Source organism: Bubalus bubalis, chromosome 8 (assembly GCF_019923935.1).
Source record: "Bubalus bubalis isolate 160015118507 breed Murrah chromosome 8, NDDB_SH_1, whole genome shotgun sequence".
NCBI classification, from domain to species: domain Eukaryota; kingdom Metazoa; phylum Chordata; class Mammalia; order Artiodactyla; family Bovidae; genus Bubalus; species Bubalus bubalis.
This window is the reverse complement of record NC_059164.1, coordinates 111783860-111799816: the sequence shown is the minus strand read 5'-3', so window position 1 is coordinate 111799816 and position 15957 is coordinate 111783860. Positions and strand designations below refer to the sequence as shown.

At 44.3% G+C, this 15957-nt stretch overlaps 1 protein-coding gene across 3 annotated transcripts; it reads left to right on the top strand.

The window, feature by feature from the left end:
- The first annotated feature begins 1595 nt into the window (after positions 1–1595).
- Positions 1596–15309, top strand: ZNF786 (zinc finger protein 786). 3 transcript variants are annotated; one of them, XM_025291754.3, is made up of 7 exons: positions 1621–1758; positions 3163–3253; positions 6103–6229; positions 6312–6376; positions 10415–10466; positions 10752–10904; positions 13029–15309. In XM_025291754.3, the coding sequence occupies exons 3-7, from the start codon at positions 6196–6198 to the stop codon at positions 14861–14863; spliced, it is 2139 nt and encodes a 712-aa protein (XP_025147539.2). In that variant the 5' UTR covers positions 1621–1758; positions 3163–3253; positions 6103–6195; the 3' UTR covers positions 14864–15309. The 3 variants fall into 3 exon arrangements, with proteins under 3 accessions (XP_025147538.2, XP_006072278.2, XP_025147539.2); XM_025291753.3 differs by lacking the exon at positions 3163–3253 and having other exon boundaries at positions 1596–1758; XM_006072216.4 differs by lacking the exons at positions 3163–3253; positions 6312–6376; positions 10415–10466 and having other exon boundaries at positions 1596–1758.
- The last annotated feature ends 648 nt before the right edge of the window (positions 15310–15957 follow it).

Here is a 15957-nt window from a genome sequence, read left to right as displayed (position 1 = left end):
TGTGTATATGTGCAAAAATAGCCCTGAGATAAGAATTGCCAGACGACAGGATATGCACAGCTTCATAAACATATTGCATTTGCCTGACTAACGATGAGATGGAACATTGTGGTGCATTTATTGCCTACTCATTTTTTTTTCTTTTCCGTGAATTTTGCACATTTTCCTCTAGGGTAGTTTATGATTTTTAGCAGTTATTTATATGTATTTATATGCTATTCCGTGTTGCAAGTATTTTTTTCTCAATCTGTGACATAGTTTTCTCTATGATGTCTTTCGATGGAAAAAGTTTTAAATCTTTTTTTTCAATTAACTACAATTGATTTATGGTGAGAGTTGGACCATAAAGAAGAACTGATGCTTTTGAACTGTGGTGTTGGAGAAGACTCTTGAGAGTCCCTTGGGCTGCAAGGAGATCAAACCAGTCAATCCTAAAGGAAATCAATCCTGAATATTCATTGGAAGGACTGATGCTGAAGCTGAAGCTCCAATACTTTGGCCACCTGATGGGAAGGGCTGACATTAAAAGACCCTGATGCTGGGAAAGATTGAAGGCAGGAAGAGAAGGGAAGGACATTCTCATTTCATCTTATTGAAGACGAGATGGTTGATGGCATTACTGATTTGATGGACATGAATTTCAGCAAGCTCTGGGAACTGGTGATAGACAGGGAAGCCTGGCTTGCTGCAGTCCATGGGGTCACAGAGTCGGGCACAACTGAAGGACTGAACTGAACTGATAGGAACAGTTGATTTGGGCTTCCCAGGTGGTTCAGTAGTAAAGAATCCACCTGCCAACGCAGGATGCAGATGTGGGTCCAATCCCTGGGTTAGGAAGATCCCCTGGAGAAGGAAATAGCAACCCACTCCAGTATTCTTGTCTGGAAAGTTCAATGGACAGAGGAGCCTGGCAGACTCGAGTCCATGGGGTCGCAAAGAGTCGGACACATCTTAGTGACTGAGCACACACACACACAGACGCGTGCACATTGATTTAGAATATTGTATTAGCTTCAGGTGCACAGCACTGTGATTCAATATTTTTATAGATTATACTCCATTTAAAAGTGAAAGGCAGAGTAAATTTAAGATCCATTTCATATTTAGGTTATAGACCTTTTCCTGGATTTTACAGACTATGAGTCGTGTTCCTACTTTAAGTTCATGGGGTCAGTCAGGGGTGGCCTGCACCCTGAGTCCCCAGCAAGATGGACTCCCAGTTGCCCGCAGGGGAGACCTGCTCGTTAATCCCCCTTGATTTCTCACCTCCTTCACTTGATTCCTGGGACCACTTCACAGATGACCCCTTGAAACTAATCCTTGACTAAGGAAGGCTTTGGCGAGGAATCAAACCCCTGCACTAACTCTCATTGTCTCCGTCTCATTAAAGAGCAAGTCTCCTTTCCTTCCATTTGCAGTTGACGTTGCATTTCCCCCACCGCACACCCTTTCCGTCTCGGTCTCCCTCCCCTGACTCTCCCAACACACTGCCAGGACTGGTCTTCCAGCTTGCACCAGATGCCGGGTCCGCACAGAATGGGCGGCGCCCGCTCCTCCCGGCCGCAGGGGGCGCTGTGGGGCGGAGGTGCCCGCGAGTTCCAGCGTGCCCCGCGCCCGGGCCGGGCCTGCGGGTCGGAGCGGAGCGCGAGGCCGCCGCGGGGGAGGTGCCGCGGGGCCGCCGGGAGCTTGGCTTGGCGGTAGCCCGGTCCCACCGGGCACCTGGTGGGACCGCGAGAGCCCATGGCCGAGCCGGCTCCGGTAAGACTGGCTCCCCCCGCGCGGACGCCCTGACCCAGGCTCGGGGAGGGTCCGCGGGTTCCGGCTCGGTGGGTCAGCGTCCTGGGGTCCTCGCGCGGCGGACGCGGACTGGTGGGCGGGCTGAGGGTCGCGCTAGGCGCATGGTGTGGGGACTGGACCCTGGACCGAGCCGGTGACCTCCGCTCCTCCGTGGCCAACCCTGAACAAAGCCGAGCGTGAAACTGCAGAGTCTGGGCCATGGGCGCCCGTGAGTGATGGGGCCAGACGAGGGAAGGCATCAAAATTCGTGTGGGGCCAGCGCTGGGTGTTAAAGTTCAGTCGGTTTTTACATTATAAGTTACCGAATTTAGAATAAATATTTTTTAAAGTTTAGATTCTGAATGGTTGAAATGATAGCTGGCAAGGTCAAAATTAAAGCCTAATGTGTTGAAGTGTGTTGCGTTAAGAAGGAAGGAGGACACGTTGGAAAGAATAGAAGTCGAATATAAAGACCTAAGTAGGATATACATTATTTTATTTAGTGTTTTGTTGAAATTGAGGTTTTATGTCTTTCTGTATTTTATAAGCTTACGTATTGAGCGTTTTTACACCGAGTTCCACAAGCAAGTTTCAGATGGAGGAGTAATTTCGTCTTTCAAGTCTTACTGCTTAAGAAATGCATTTCATAAGGCTATAGCTGATTACTAAATGAACTCATGAGATGATTACTTTTAAGGTATTGCTAAAGACCTTAGCAAAACAAAACAGCAACAACAACAAAAAAGACCGAAAAATATAATAAATAATCTCAGCAAAACCTGTAATTCCTAAATATGCAAAAGATATGCAACACATTTATAGGGAAAATTACAGATGCAGGCATACCTCAGGGATATTTTGGGTTTGGTTTTAGAACTACTGCAGTAAAGCAAATATCACAATAAAAGAAGTCTTTTTCTTTTTTTGGTTTCCCACGGTGTATAAAAATTATGTTTACACTATAGTCATTGAGTATGCAGCAGCATTATGTCTTAAAAAGCAACGTACAACCCTTAATTAAAAATACTCTATGGCTAAAAGTCCTCACCATCATCTGAGCCTCTAGGAAGTTGTAATCTTACTGCTGTTGGAGGGTCTTGCTCCATGTTGATGGCTGCTGACTGATGAGGGTGGTAGTTACTGAAGGTTGGCATGACTGGCAATTTCTTAAAATAAGATAGCAGTGCAGTTTGGGGGATGGATTGACTCTTCCTTCCAGGTATGAGTTCTCTGTAGCATGTAATGCTGTTTAATAGCATTTCACCTGAAGTAGCACTTTCAAAATTAGAGTCAGTCCTCTTGAACCTTGCCACTGCTTTATCAGCTAATTATGATATTCTAAATGCTTTCTTGTCATTTTAACAATCTAAATGGCATCTTCTGCAGGAGTAGATTCCATCTGGAGAAACCACTGTCTTTGCTCATCCATAAGAAGCCTCTCCTCATTTGTTAAACTTTTATCACGAGTTTGCAGCAGGTCAGTCGCACCTTCGGCCTCCACTCTGAATTCTAGTTCTCTTGCTGCGTCCATCACATCTGCAGTTACTGCCTCTGCTGAAATCGTGAATCCCTCAATGTTATCCATGATGGTTGGAATCAACTTCTTCCAAACTCCTGTTAATGCCGATATTTTGACTTCTTTTCATGAATGTTCTTTGTGGCACCTCGAAGGATAAATTTTTTCTAGATTTTCTATTTACTTTGCCCAGACCCATCAGAGGAAGTACTTTAGCCTGATGAAATATATTTCTTAAATAATAAGACTTGCAAGTCGAAATTACTCCTTGATCTGAAGTTTGCCTGTAAAAGTGGGTATAAGAAGGGGTGTAGCTTTAGAATTACTGTAGCAAAGGAGCATTATCTGAACTCAGAGGGAAGGTTGTCACACCAAGTGGGAATAGGTAGGGCTCACCACAGGGTAATCTAAGGCAGCTAGATGGTGTTAAGGGGATGCATGTGTGCACTTTGTATATTCCTACTCGGTTCAGTTCTCACAGTAGCAACCAGAACTCTCAAATTCCTAGGAATGAATCTGGCAAGACTTATATAAGATCTGTACAAAGAAAACATTAAATTTTACTAACACAAAAAATCTAGGTAAATGAAAGATATGTTTCTGGATGGGAAGATCTCGTAATTTAGAGATCCAGTTCAATAAAAATTCACATATTTAGTATATTCCCATCAGAATCCCAATAGTATTTGTATAACTTTGACAAAATATTTTCCCTGTTTATTTAGAAGAGAAAATAGACAAGAAAAGTCATGACAATTTCCTTTTAAAAAAGGGGCGTGATGAGAGTGAGGCTCAATGGGATGGGAGTGTGTACATACATACACATATATATATATATACACACACACACACACACACACACACATATATATATATATATGACTGACTTGTAATGTTGTACAGCAGAAATCAACACAACACTGTAAAGCAAATATCCTCCAATTAAAAGATCAGGATCTAGGTGGTGGTAGATGGCCATATCCCTTTAAATGGCAAATAATTTGATAAAAATGTAAGAATTAAACAGTGCAGTATTGGAGCAAGAATACACAGAATCACCAGTGGAACAAAAATATAACCAAGTATAAACGGAAAACTAGTTTATGAAAAAATGATCCCAAATCCGTGGTAAACAGACTAGTCAGTATGTTTTGTGACAGCTGAATATCTCTTTGGAAAAAGAATTCTGTCCCTTCTTGTTATGATACATATAAAAATAAGTCCCAGATGGAAAAAGATTTCATTCTAATAAAGTCATAAAAAACATTGTGAAGATTTCAGAATATCTTTTATATAAATTTTAGAATAGGGAAAGTCTTCTAAGTCATCTCTTAACCCTAATGTAAGAAAGTTCATTCAGATTATAAAAGCCCAGTAAAATGTTGAGCCAAGGATGAGAGCAAGCATGTGCAAAGATATGTGGGGAACCCCCCCAAATATGAAATAAGGTTGCAAAGTCTCACGAATGCAAATTAAAACAATGAAATAAAATTTTTTACCTGTCACATACACCAATAAATAAAGAAGCAAAGTTTAAGAACATCTGTGCTGGCAAAGGTGTGAAGAACCTTTACACCTTTGGACTTGCCTGGTGGCTCAGTGGTAGAGAATCCACCTGACAGTGCAGGAGACACAGGTTCAATCCCTGGTTCTGGAAGATCCCACATGCCACAGAGCAGCTAAGCCAGTGCACCACAACTGTTGAGCCTGCACTGTAGATCTCAGGAACCACAACTACTGAAGTCTGCACCCTAGAGCCTGTGCGCCACAGCGAGAGAAGCCACCACGATGAGAGGTCCAAGCACCACAACTAGAGAAGAGCTCCTGTTCACCGCAGCTAGAGAAAAAGCCCACGCAGCAACCAAGACCCAGCACAGCCACAAACAAATAACTAAATTTTATTTTTAAAGTGGGCCCTACAAGGCATTCTAAAGGGGCTCTTTAAAAAAAAGTCTCTATTGGCAAGGGTTAAGTGCTGCATTCTTTTTGGAAGGCAATCGAGTGATATCTCGTAAATAGAAGGCGTTTCTATCCTTTGATTTAGTAGTTCTCATTTTTAGCCTTTTCCTGCGGAAGTAAAACCACTCATATATAAAGAAGCATATCAGAGCATTGTTGGTAATTTATAAAGGAAATGGAAAATACGTATCATCAGTGGGGTATGTGTACCCATGAATACTGCAATTTAGAAAAACCTGATTTTGCCTATATAAATTGACCTAGTACTTCCCTGGTGGCTCAGACGGTAAAGCATCTCTCTACAATGCGGGAGACCGGGTTCGATCCCTGGGTCGGGAAGATCCCCTGAAAAGGAAATGACAATCCACTCCAGTACTATTGCCTGGAAAATCCCATGGACAGAGGAGCTTGGTAGGCTACAGTCCATGGGGTCACAAAGAGTCGGACACGGCTGAGCGACTTCACTTTCACTTTTCAGGAAGATGACATTGAAAGAAGTCACACAGTGATTTGTTACCATTTTTGTTTAAAGGAAAAATGAAAGAATTCCATTCTATACATATGCATTCGTAGCTGGGCGAAGCATAGAGAAACAAGTGAAAGGGGTGGTTGTGGTCACCCAACAGAACCACACGACGGGAGTAGGGGAAGAGCTGTTCCCAAGGGAGAAGCTGCCTAACAGACAAAAACACTACACTATGAAATTCTTAAATTGATGACAAGGCAGTGGGGTTTTGAAGCAATAATGACTGTATAAGCCTGGTGTGCTGTAGTCCATGGGGTCGCAAAGAGTCGGACACGACTGAGTGACTGAACTGATGACTGTATATGTATCATGTCTATAATTTCAGTTACCTCTGACTTTTGAGGATGTGGCCATTTATTTCTCAGAGCAAGAATGGCAGAATCTAGAGGCATGGCAGAAGGAGCTTTACAAGCAAGTAATGAGAGCCAATTATGAGATTCTCCTTTCTCTAGGTAAGAAGTTTTTAACTCTGCCTAATGCATGGAACTGGCTCCTGTTAGGGGTCTCAGTCACTCAATAACTCCTGTTTCTCAGTTCACCAGGTTTCTCAGAAATTAACTCAGAAAGGCACTTTTACCCAGAGACTTTCATTAATATCTGTAAGTATTGCTAACCCTTATTCAAGGGTAGATGTTGCTGCATGAGAATACTTATGACAGTGTGTAATATAACGTGGTCAGAGATGACTAAATATACGTCAGGACTTTTAATCACTGTGTGCTCAGAGGTTGCCATGATTTTCCACATGGACACATGCCTTACGCATATCCATAAACTACCCTGTGTATCTTTAACCTATGATGTTCCTCTGTGTGTGTGTGTGCTGTGGTCAGTTGTGTCCAACTCTGCGACCCCATGGACTGTAGCTAGACTCCTCTGTTCATGGGATTTTCCAGGCAAGAATACTGGAGTGGGTTGCCAGTTCCTCCTCCAGGACGATGTTCCTGTCAGCTTTTACAGTGGTGTTCATATGCCTCAGTTCAGTTCAGTCGCTCAGTCGTGTCCGACTCTTTGCGACCCCATGAATTGCAGCACGCCAGGCCTCCCTGTCCATCACCAACTCCCGGAGTTCACTCAGACTTATGTTCATCAAATTGGTGATGCCATCCAGCCATGTCATCCTCTGTCGTCCCCTTCTCCTCCTGTCCCCAATCCCTCCCAGCATCAGAGTCTTTTCCAATGAGTCAACTCTTCGCATGAGGTGGCCAAAGTACTGGAGTTTCAGCTTTAGCATCACTCCTTCCAGAGGACACCCAGGACTGATCTCCTTTAGAATGGACTGGTTGGATCTCCTTGCAGTCCGTGGGACTCTCAAGAGTCTTCTCCAACACCACAGTTCAAAAGCATCAATTCTTCAGCGCTCAGCTTTCTTCACAGTCCAACTCTCACATCCATACATGACCACAGGAAAAACCATAGCCTTGACTAGACGGACCTTTGTTGGCAAAGTAATGTCTCTGCTTTTGAATATGCTATCTAGGTTGGTCATAACTTTTCTTCCAAGGAGTAAGCGTCTTTTAATTTCATATGCCTCAGGAAAGCTAATGTTATCTTTTTTGCAATGTGATTTCAGAAGGTAATACACACTAGTGTGTTTAACTGCAGTTGTTTCTGGTAGTTATTCTAATGGTGTTCCTTTTAGTCTTTTTGCTTAGTCTTTATAATTTTATTATTAAATATGATTTTTTAAAAAATCAGTCTGTTTGGAGGAGCTTCAGAATGAGTGATAAAAGTCTCTTGCTTCACTCTCATCCCATCCCTGCCCTCACTCAGTTCATTCCTCAAAGGCAATAACTTTTAACCATTTCTGTATTAGTTCTTACTTTGTTTTCCTTTAGTCTATCATGCTTACATCTGTATTTCTTAGTTTATCTAGTTTCAGTTCAGTTCAGTTGATCAGTCGATCAGTCGTGTCTGACTCTTTGCGACCCCATGAATTGCAGCACGCCACACCTCCCTGTCCATCACCAACTCCCGGAGTTCACTCTGACTCATGTCCATCGAGTCAATGATGCCATCCAGCCATCTCATCCTCTGTCGTCCCCTTCTCCTCTTGCCCCCAAACCCTCCCAGCATCAGGGTCTTTTCCAGTGAGTCAACTCTTCGCATGAGGTGGCCAAAGTACTGGAGTTTCAGCTTTAGCATCATTCCTTCCAAAGAACACCCAGGGCTGATCTCATCTAGAATGGACTGGTTGCATCTCCTTGCAGTCCAAGGGACTCTCAAGAGTCTTCTCCAACACCACAGTTCAAAAGCATCAATTCTTTGGCGCTCAGCTTTCTTCACAGTCCAACTCTCACATCCATACATGACCACTGGAAAAACCATAGCCTTGACTAGATGGACTTTTGTTGGCAAAGTAATGTCTCTGCTTTTCAATATGCTATCTAGGTTGGTCATAACTTTTCTTCCAAGGAGTCAGTGTCTTTTAATTTCATGGCTGCAGTCACCATCTGCAGTGATTTTGGAGCCCCCCAAAATAAAGTCTGACACTGTTTCCACTGTTTCCCCATCTATTTTCCATGAAGTGATGGGACCAGATGCCATGATCTTCCTTTTCTGAATGTTGAGCTTTAAGCCAACTTTTTCACTCTCCTCTTTCACTTTCATCCAGAGGCTTTTTAGTTCCTCTTCACTTTCTGCTATAAGGGTGGTGTCATCTAGACAGCCTTAACTCCTTACTGTGTACTATCCTTCTTCTATCATCTCCTCAAATTTTGATAGTTTTTTAGTGCCTCTATTTGCTACCTTTATAATTTAAATGATAACCTTCTAGATCATGTTTCATCAACTTGTTATCTCTTGATCCCTTCAGTCTATAAAGATAAGGTAATTAGTTCTCCTATATTCCCTCTGCTTCTCCTGCCAACACCTGCCAGCCAGACCACTTCTTTTATATTGCAGCATTTCTGATACTTACATTCTATCTCATTACCATAATTAAGCTTTCTAGTTTCTATGGAGTGTTTCTAAAACATTAATCCAAGATATTACATTATTTTCATTGTTACCAGTTAATTGAATCTATAGAGAAAGAAAAATAATCCAGTCATGATTACTGTGCCACCCAAAAAGAAATGTCCAAGCATCAAGATCAAATGATGTGAAGTGGTGTATCATTGTGTGTTTGGTTTGCATTTCCTAAATGGTTAATCATGTTGAGCATCTTTTCATTGTATATCTTCTTTGGAGAAATGTTTATTAAAATATTAATAGTTGGCCCATTTTTAAGGTTTGGTGTTTTTTTTTTTTTTTTTTTTTTACTGTTGAGATATGAGAGCTCTCTATTTCTTCTGAATACTAGACCCACATCACATATGTGATTTGCGCCTATTTCCTCTGGTTCTTGGGTTGTCTGTTTTTGATTGTGTCCTTGAAGCACAGAAGTTTTAAGTTTTGATGAAGTCCAGTTTATTTTTTTCTTTTGTTTCTTGAGCTTTTGGTGTCATATCTAAGAAACCATTGCCAAATCCTAAGTCATAAAGATTCACTCCTATGTTTTCTTCTAAGAATTTTATAGTTTTAGTGCTCATATTTAGGTCTTTGATCCTTTTTATTCCCCTTCTTTGATCCATTTTGAGTTAATTTTTTTTACACGGTGTGAGGTAGGAATCCAACTTCTTCTGCATATAAATATCCAGTTGTCCCAACACCGTTTTTTGGAAAGCCTTCTTTCCCCCCATTGAATTACCTTGACAGCCTTTTGGAAAACTAGTTGACCATAAAAATGGCAGTTTATTTCTGGATTCTGAATTCTGCTTCTTCGATCTCTGTGTCTAGCCTTATGCCAGTACCACACTGTTTTAATTACCATTGCTTTACCATCAGTTTGTCAGTTTCTACCAAAAAAGAAAAAGCAGATGGGGTTTGGAGAATATTGTCATCTTAACAATACTAAGTCTTCCAATTCATACCGTTTCATTTATTTAGGACTTTTTAGAATTACTTTCAACATTTTATGATTTTTATTGTATCTTATTTTTTTATTAAATTTATTCGTAGTATTTTATTCTTTTTGACATGGTTATACATGGACTTGTTTTCTTATTTTTTTTTTAGGAAGATGGTTTTATTTTAAAAGATGCAGAGAGTTCAACCCAGATGAAGATTGAGAATAGGTATTTGGATTTGAATAAAAGATAGTGATTCCTTTTATCATGAGAGGAGCCTTGGAATTAATTTGGGGTTGAAGTCAGATTTCAGAGGGCTAGTGAGGAATCTGGCACAGTGTGATCAGTTTCCACGTGTACATGATTACTCTCTGACATTTTATCCCTAAGGCATTACCCAGCTTATCCTCTTTCTCTGATCTGGACCTTCTGTTAATCTCTCTTTAGCAATCCATGAAGCATACTTTTGGTTCTTTTAAATATAATTGAAAGAAAGTTTTACTTGAAAATAGAGTAAACTTTTCTTCCAGGGGACCAGGGTCATATATTAGAGAATTTTGTAACTATTTTCATTTATTCATTCATTGCAGCCCCTTCTATTCTAGCAGAAGTCTACTGTGTTTTAGGTTGTGATTGTAATGTTACCGAAAGTACTTCTCAGAGAATGTTTTAGCTGAAGCTAGGTACATTGAAATTTCCTAGAACAGTCATTCTTGCTCTTATTTTTGTTTACCCTGTATTCCCAAGATATTGCCAGTTGTCTCAGGTGTTGTTCCAGCATTCTCAAAGCACACTACTGGTGAGTTTTAATAAACCCATGACAGAATGCAGCATTGCTAGCTCTACAAGGACCAAAACAAAATTAAACATACAACTCATCTAAAGGTCCCAGTTAGTTAGGAAGCAGTGTTACAAAATGTGGGCAGTTTTGCTTCTCTTTGTGTAAACCTATACTCTATTTTTCAAACATCTCTTCTCATATATTTTACCAGGAGTAGATTTAGGAAATTTAAAAACAACTTACTGTGCTTCTAAATTCAGTGCTCAAGGAAACCAAACTACGTTGTCTGACTTTTCTGTACAGATAATGGACTTCCTAAACCAGAACTAATATCCTGGATTGAGCAGGGGAGAGAACTCTTTAAGAAATGGGGAGAATCACAGGAATCAAGAAACATAATTTGCTCTGCTGCTGATTTGCATTTTGATCCATTTATTGAGGGACAGCCATTTTCAGGTGAGTTTTAAGATGATTTCTTAAGGCTCTGTCCTTAAGACATCACATTCATGTTTCTTAGTTCCATTTCTTTGGTGTTGCCTTCCTGTTTGACTGAACTGAGGCTTAACATCTGGTATATTCCAGAGAAAGGCAGTAAAGCACAGTAGCTAGGATTATGGGTTCTGCATCCTGAGTCTGGGTCCTGCCTTTTCCAGGTAACCTGGGCCAGTTATTCATCCTCTCCTGGTGGCTCAGATGGTAAAGAATCACCTGCAATGTGGGAGACCAGGGTTTGATCCCTGGGTTGGGAAGATCCCCTGGAGAAGGGAATGGCTACCCACTCCAGTATTCTGGCCTGGAGAGTTCCATGGACTGTATAGTCCATGGGGGTCACAAAGAGTCGGATTAAATGAGTTTATATATGTAGATGGAGAAGGCAATGGCACCCCACTCCAGTACTATTGCCTGGAAAATCCCATGGACGGAGGAGCCTGGAAGTCTGCAGTCCATGGGGTCGCTGAGGGTCGGGCCCAACTGAGCGACTTCACTTTCACTTTTCACTTTCATGCATTGGAGAAGGAAATGGCAACCCACTCCAGTGTTTTTGCCTGGAGAATCCCAGGGACAGGGGAGCCTGGTGGGCTGCCGTCTATGGGGTCGCACAGAGTCGGACACAACTAAAGTGACTTAGCAGTAGCAGCATATATGTAGATTGTTAAAATGATACCTGGCAACACAGTAAGAGTTCAGCAAATATGCGCTATTCTTCAGGCAGGGGGAATCAGCAACTCCTTTGTTTCTTGTCATGATAAGAAAGTCTAAGATTTTTGGCTTCTTAACAGTCAGTATTAAAGCAAGGAAAAAGTGAGTCACTTAGTCATGTCCGACTCTTTGCGACCCCATGGACTATATAGTTCATGGAATTCTCCAGGCCAGAATATTGGAGTGGGTAGCCTTTCCCTTCTGCAGGGGATGTTTCCAACCTAGGGACTGAACCCAGGTCTCTTGCATTGCAAGCAGATTCTTTACCAGCTGAGCCATGCGGGAAGCCCAAGAATACTGGAGTGAGTAGCCTATCCCTTCGCCAGTGGGTCTTCCTGACCAAGGAATTGAACTGGGGTCTTCTGCATTGCAGGCAGATTCTTTAACCGAGTAAGGAAAGAGAAAGTCAAATGGGAATATCATTCCAAGAAATCTTGTCAACAGTTTACTTTTTAGCTGCCTCTTTCAGGAGAGTAAAGAGTTTTACTCACAAATTATTTCACTTTTTACCATCTGTTATCAGTTCTTCTAAGAAACCTTTTTACAAGATTGATAGGAATAGAGGTGAGGAGGGAGAAACAGCTGGTCTTAGGATAGCTCATGGATTACACATAACCATAGTGGTGGTGTTTAGTCTCTAAGCTGTGTCTGACTTTTTTGTGACCCTGAGGACTGTAGCGCACCTCTGTCCATGAGATTTTCCAAGCAAGAACCATGGAATGGGTTGTCATTTCCTTCTCCAGGAAGGAGATTCCTACCCAGGGATCAAACCTACATCTCCCGTGTTGGTAAGCGGGTTCTTGACCACTGAGCCACTCGGGAATCCCAACCATAGTGTTAGTCAGGGCTTAATGCTGCCAGGAACAGTACCGTCATTATTTTTTGAACCAGGAATGTCTGCACATCCAAATGGGACAAGACTGGTGGTCCCCAGGTCATAATAATGGTGAACATTTACAGAGTACCTGCAGCATCCCAAGCCCACACTAAGCACTTTACACACATTAACTCATACAGTCCTCATAACAGTTATGTATTGCTGTTTCCGTTTCTAACAGGAAAAGGAACTGAAGCTGGAGATTAGCTTGACAAAGGCAGCACAGTGAAAAGACTGGATTTGAACCCAGTCTGATGCCAGAGACTAGGCCCTACGCTTGTGACCTAAGTGTCCTTTTTTTAGTATTCTAAGATAGGTGTGTTCAGTTTAGTCCTAAACTAGGGCTCATGATTCTCCTGGTCATGAAACTGACTGCCACTGAAAGGAGCTGCTGGTTTAGTTCAGTGCAAGTTGGGCTCCTGGGCCACCTCAGATTACCGCTTCTGGCCACAAAAGCCTTAGCCATGACATAGGCTGGGACACTGACTGAATCTTGTTTTCAGTTTTAGGAAACCAACAAGCTGTGAGTTCAGAAGAAGCTCATTACTATTTCCAAGTAGCTCCTCTTCAGAGCCACCGTTCCTGTGAACCCTTATCAGAAAAAAGTGAAGATGTTTCTTTCAGGCCTGACCAAGCCGTCGCCCTCGTGAACCCACAGAGACATAACACCTGGGCTCTACTCCCAGCGGTCCACAGCTCCAGGGAACCCACCCAAAGAGATAAAATCGCCAGCCCCAGGGCCCTGGGTATCCCAGGCTTCCAGAAAACCGCCTCAGGGGAGGGCCTCCAGCAGTTCTGTGCCTTCTGTGGGGAAAGCTTTTGGAATGAGGACCTCTTAGAGTGGCACCAGGGGAGCCACTCGAAGGCCTGGAAGCAACTCAGCAAACAACCCAAGGCACAGCAGCCTCGGAGCCAGACTCACTTCCGCTGCCCGGGATGTGGGCGGAGCTTCCGCCGGAAACCGCGCTTGCTTAACCCCCTGGCAGTCCGGGCTGAGGAGAGCTGCCCACTGGGCCTCGAAAGTGAAGAAACGTGTGGCCACCGCGTGACGCCGCCAGGGCCGCCTCCGTACCCCGGTTGCGACGAGAGTGCCTCCCGGGACCCCCCGGGCATGGAGAGGCCAGTCTCCCCGAGAGAAGGTGCCGGGGCGGCCTCTGAGCAGGACGAGCTCCCTCCGAGCTCGAACCTAGCTGGTCAAAAGTGTGGCCACTGGGCTGGGGGGCCGGAGGCTCTCAAGCCTGGCCCCGGAGGGGAGAGACCGTCCTCCTATGGTGCGTGCAGCCGGCGACCCTCCCAGCGATGCAGGCTCTCCGACCACACTCACGTGCACCGCGCGGAGCGGCCCTGCCGGTGCCCTGAGTGTGGTCGGGCCTTCCGCCAACGCGGGCGGCTGCGGCTCCACCGGCAGCCGCCCTCTCATGAGCCGCCCTGCACAGGCCCGGAGTGCGGCCTAGGCTTTCGCCTAAGGAGCGCGCTGCGGGCCCACGGGCTGCGGCACGGAGGTGAGAGGCCGCTGGCGTGTGACGAGTGCGGCCGCGGCTTTGCCCATCCGTGCAAGCTGCGCGAGCACCTGCGGGTGCACAGCGGCGAGCGGCCCTTCGGCTGTGCCGAATGCGGCAAGAGCTTCCGCCTCAAGGGCATCCTGAAGGCACACGAGCGCACGCACAGCCGCGAGCGGCCCTTCCAGTGCGCCGAGTGCGGCCGGGGCTTCACGCGGCCGTCCAAGCTGGCTGAGCACTTCCGCGTGCACAGCGGCGAGCGGCCCTTCAGCTGTGCGGACTGTGGCCGCCGCTTCCGCCTCCAGGGGCAGCTGCGGAGCCACCGGCGCCTGCACACGGGTGAGAGGCCCTTCCCATGCCCCGACTGCGGTAAGAGCTACCGCGTGAAGGCCGACCTGAAGGCGCACCAGCTGCTGCACGGAGGCCCGATGCCCTTCTCCTGTGAATGCGGCAAGGGCTTCGCCAAGCAGTCCAAGCTCGTGGAGCACGTCCGGACGCACACAGGCGAGAAGCCCTTCCAGTGTCCACAGTGTGACAAGCGCTTCCGCTTGAAGGCGCAGCTGCTCAGCCACCAAGGCCTGCACACCGGGGAGAGGCCTTTCCGCTGCCCTGAGTGCGACAAAAACTTCCGGGAAAGGGGCCACATGCTCCGGCACCAGCGCATCCACCGGCCTGACCGTCCGTTCGCCTGTGCGGACTGCGGCAAGGGCTTCATTTACAAGTCGAAACTGGCCGAACACGTGCGAGTGCACACGAAATCCTGCCGTGTCCGCAGAGAGCCTGATGTTAAGAAAAGGCTCAGCCAGCTGTTTGCGATGATCGAGGCCGACTGGAGTTGAGGGCACCCAAAGCGGTCAGCAGAATCGGTGTTGCCTGGGAAGCCACAGCCGAACCCCACATCTGGTAAGAGAGCAAGAATGGAATGCGAGTTAGGAATAGGAGAAACCACGAAGATTCTCTCATTTAAAACATCACCAGCTATTAATATTTTTTTTATCTATTGGTAAAAAGAGGTATTTGTTCTTCCCACCATCTTATGGGATAATTTTCCCACCGCATGCTAATAAGCTAACTCTGAAATCCTGACTTGAATTAGGCAGCGGGAAAGCCCTCCAGTACTGTTCTCAAAAGCATGGGGTGACTGTTAAATGTCAGCTCTTCTCTTCATAGTATGAACATAAGCAGGGGCTTCAATCCAGTGAATTCTGTTGCAGGTCTGAAATGATATTGAGTTTGGTTTGATTCATTTATTTGAAGCTAATAGCAATAAAATGAGTTCTCTGAATTGGGGTGTGTCGATGTGAATGCTGAAGTGTCATAGCAGGTTCCACAGTGATTATGCATAGTTACCCTTAAGGAAAAGATGATTTAAGAAAATTTTGGTTAAGCTGGGTTGAAGAAAAAACTGAAGGTGATAAGTTATATGGGACTAGAGTTTGTTTTTTGTTTTCAGTTGGAGTGTAGTTGATTTACAATGTGTTAGTTTCAGGTGTACAGCAAAGTGATTCAGTTATACATAGATATATATATATGTGTGTGTCTATTTTTTTTTTAGATTCTTTTCCCTTATTAGTTACTACAAAATATTGAGTATAGTTCCCTGTGCTATTAGGTTCTTTTTGCTGTATATATTAATCTCAAACTCCTCATTTACCTCCCCCCCCAGACTAGAACTTACATAAGAGATAGAGACGGGGGGTAGGTTTGGGAGTTCCAGAACACAGATGCTGTTTGCAACTGAGAGTGAACAAGATTTCCAGGAGTGACTTTCTAGGCAGATGACTAAAGTCTTGAGTTAAGACGAAGTAATAAAGCTAAGCAGGAAGCATGACAGGCAACAACAGTTCTGTATAGAGAGTTTTCAAGTGAACGTTCAAAGTAACATAATACAAATAGAAATACAGGAAAACACCCCATTTGTCACATTCGGTGC

What these genes read in the sequence shown, in the direction of transcription:
- ZNF786 (XM_025291753.3), top strand. An exon ending in AGAGACTTTCATTAATATCT is followed by an intron (nt 6,377 to 10,414) that starts GTAAGTATTGCT and finishes TGTATTCCCAAG; the next exon opens with ATATTGCCAGTTGTCTCAGG. An exon ending in TGAGGGACAGCCATTTTCAG is followed by an intron (nt 10,905 to 13,028) that starts GTGAGTTTTAAG and finishes TCTTGTTTTCAG; the next exon opens with TTTTAGGAAACCAACAAGCT.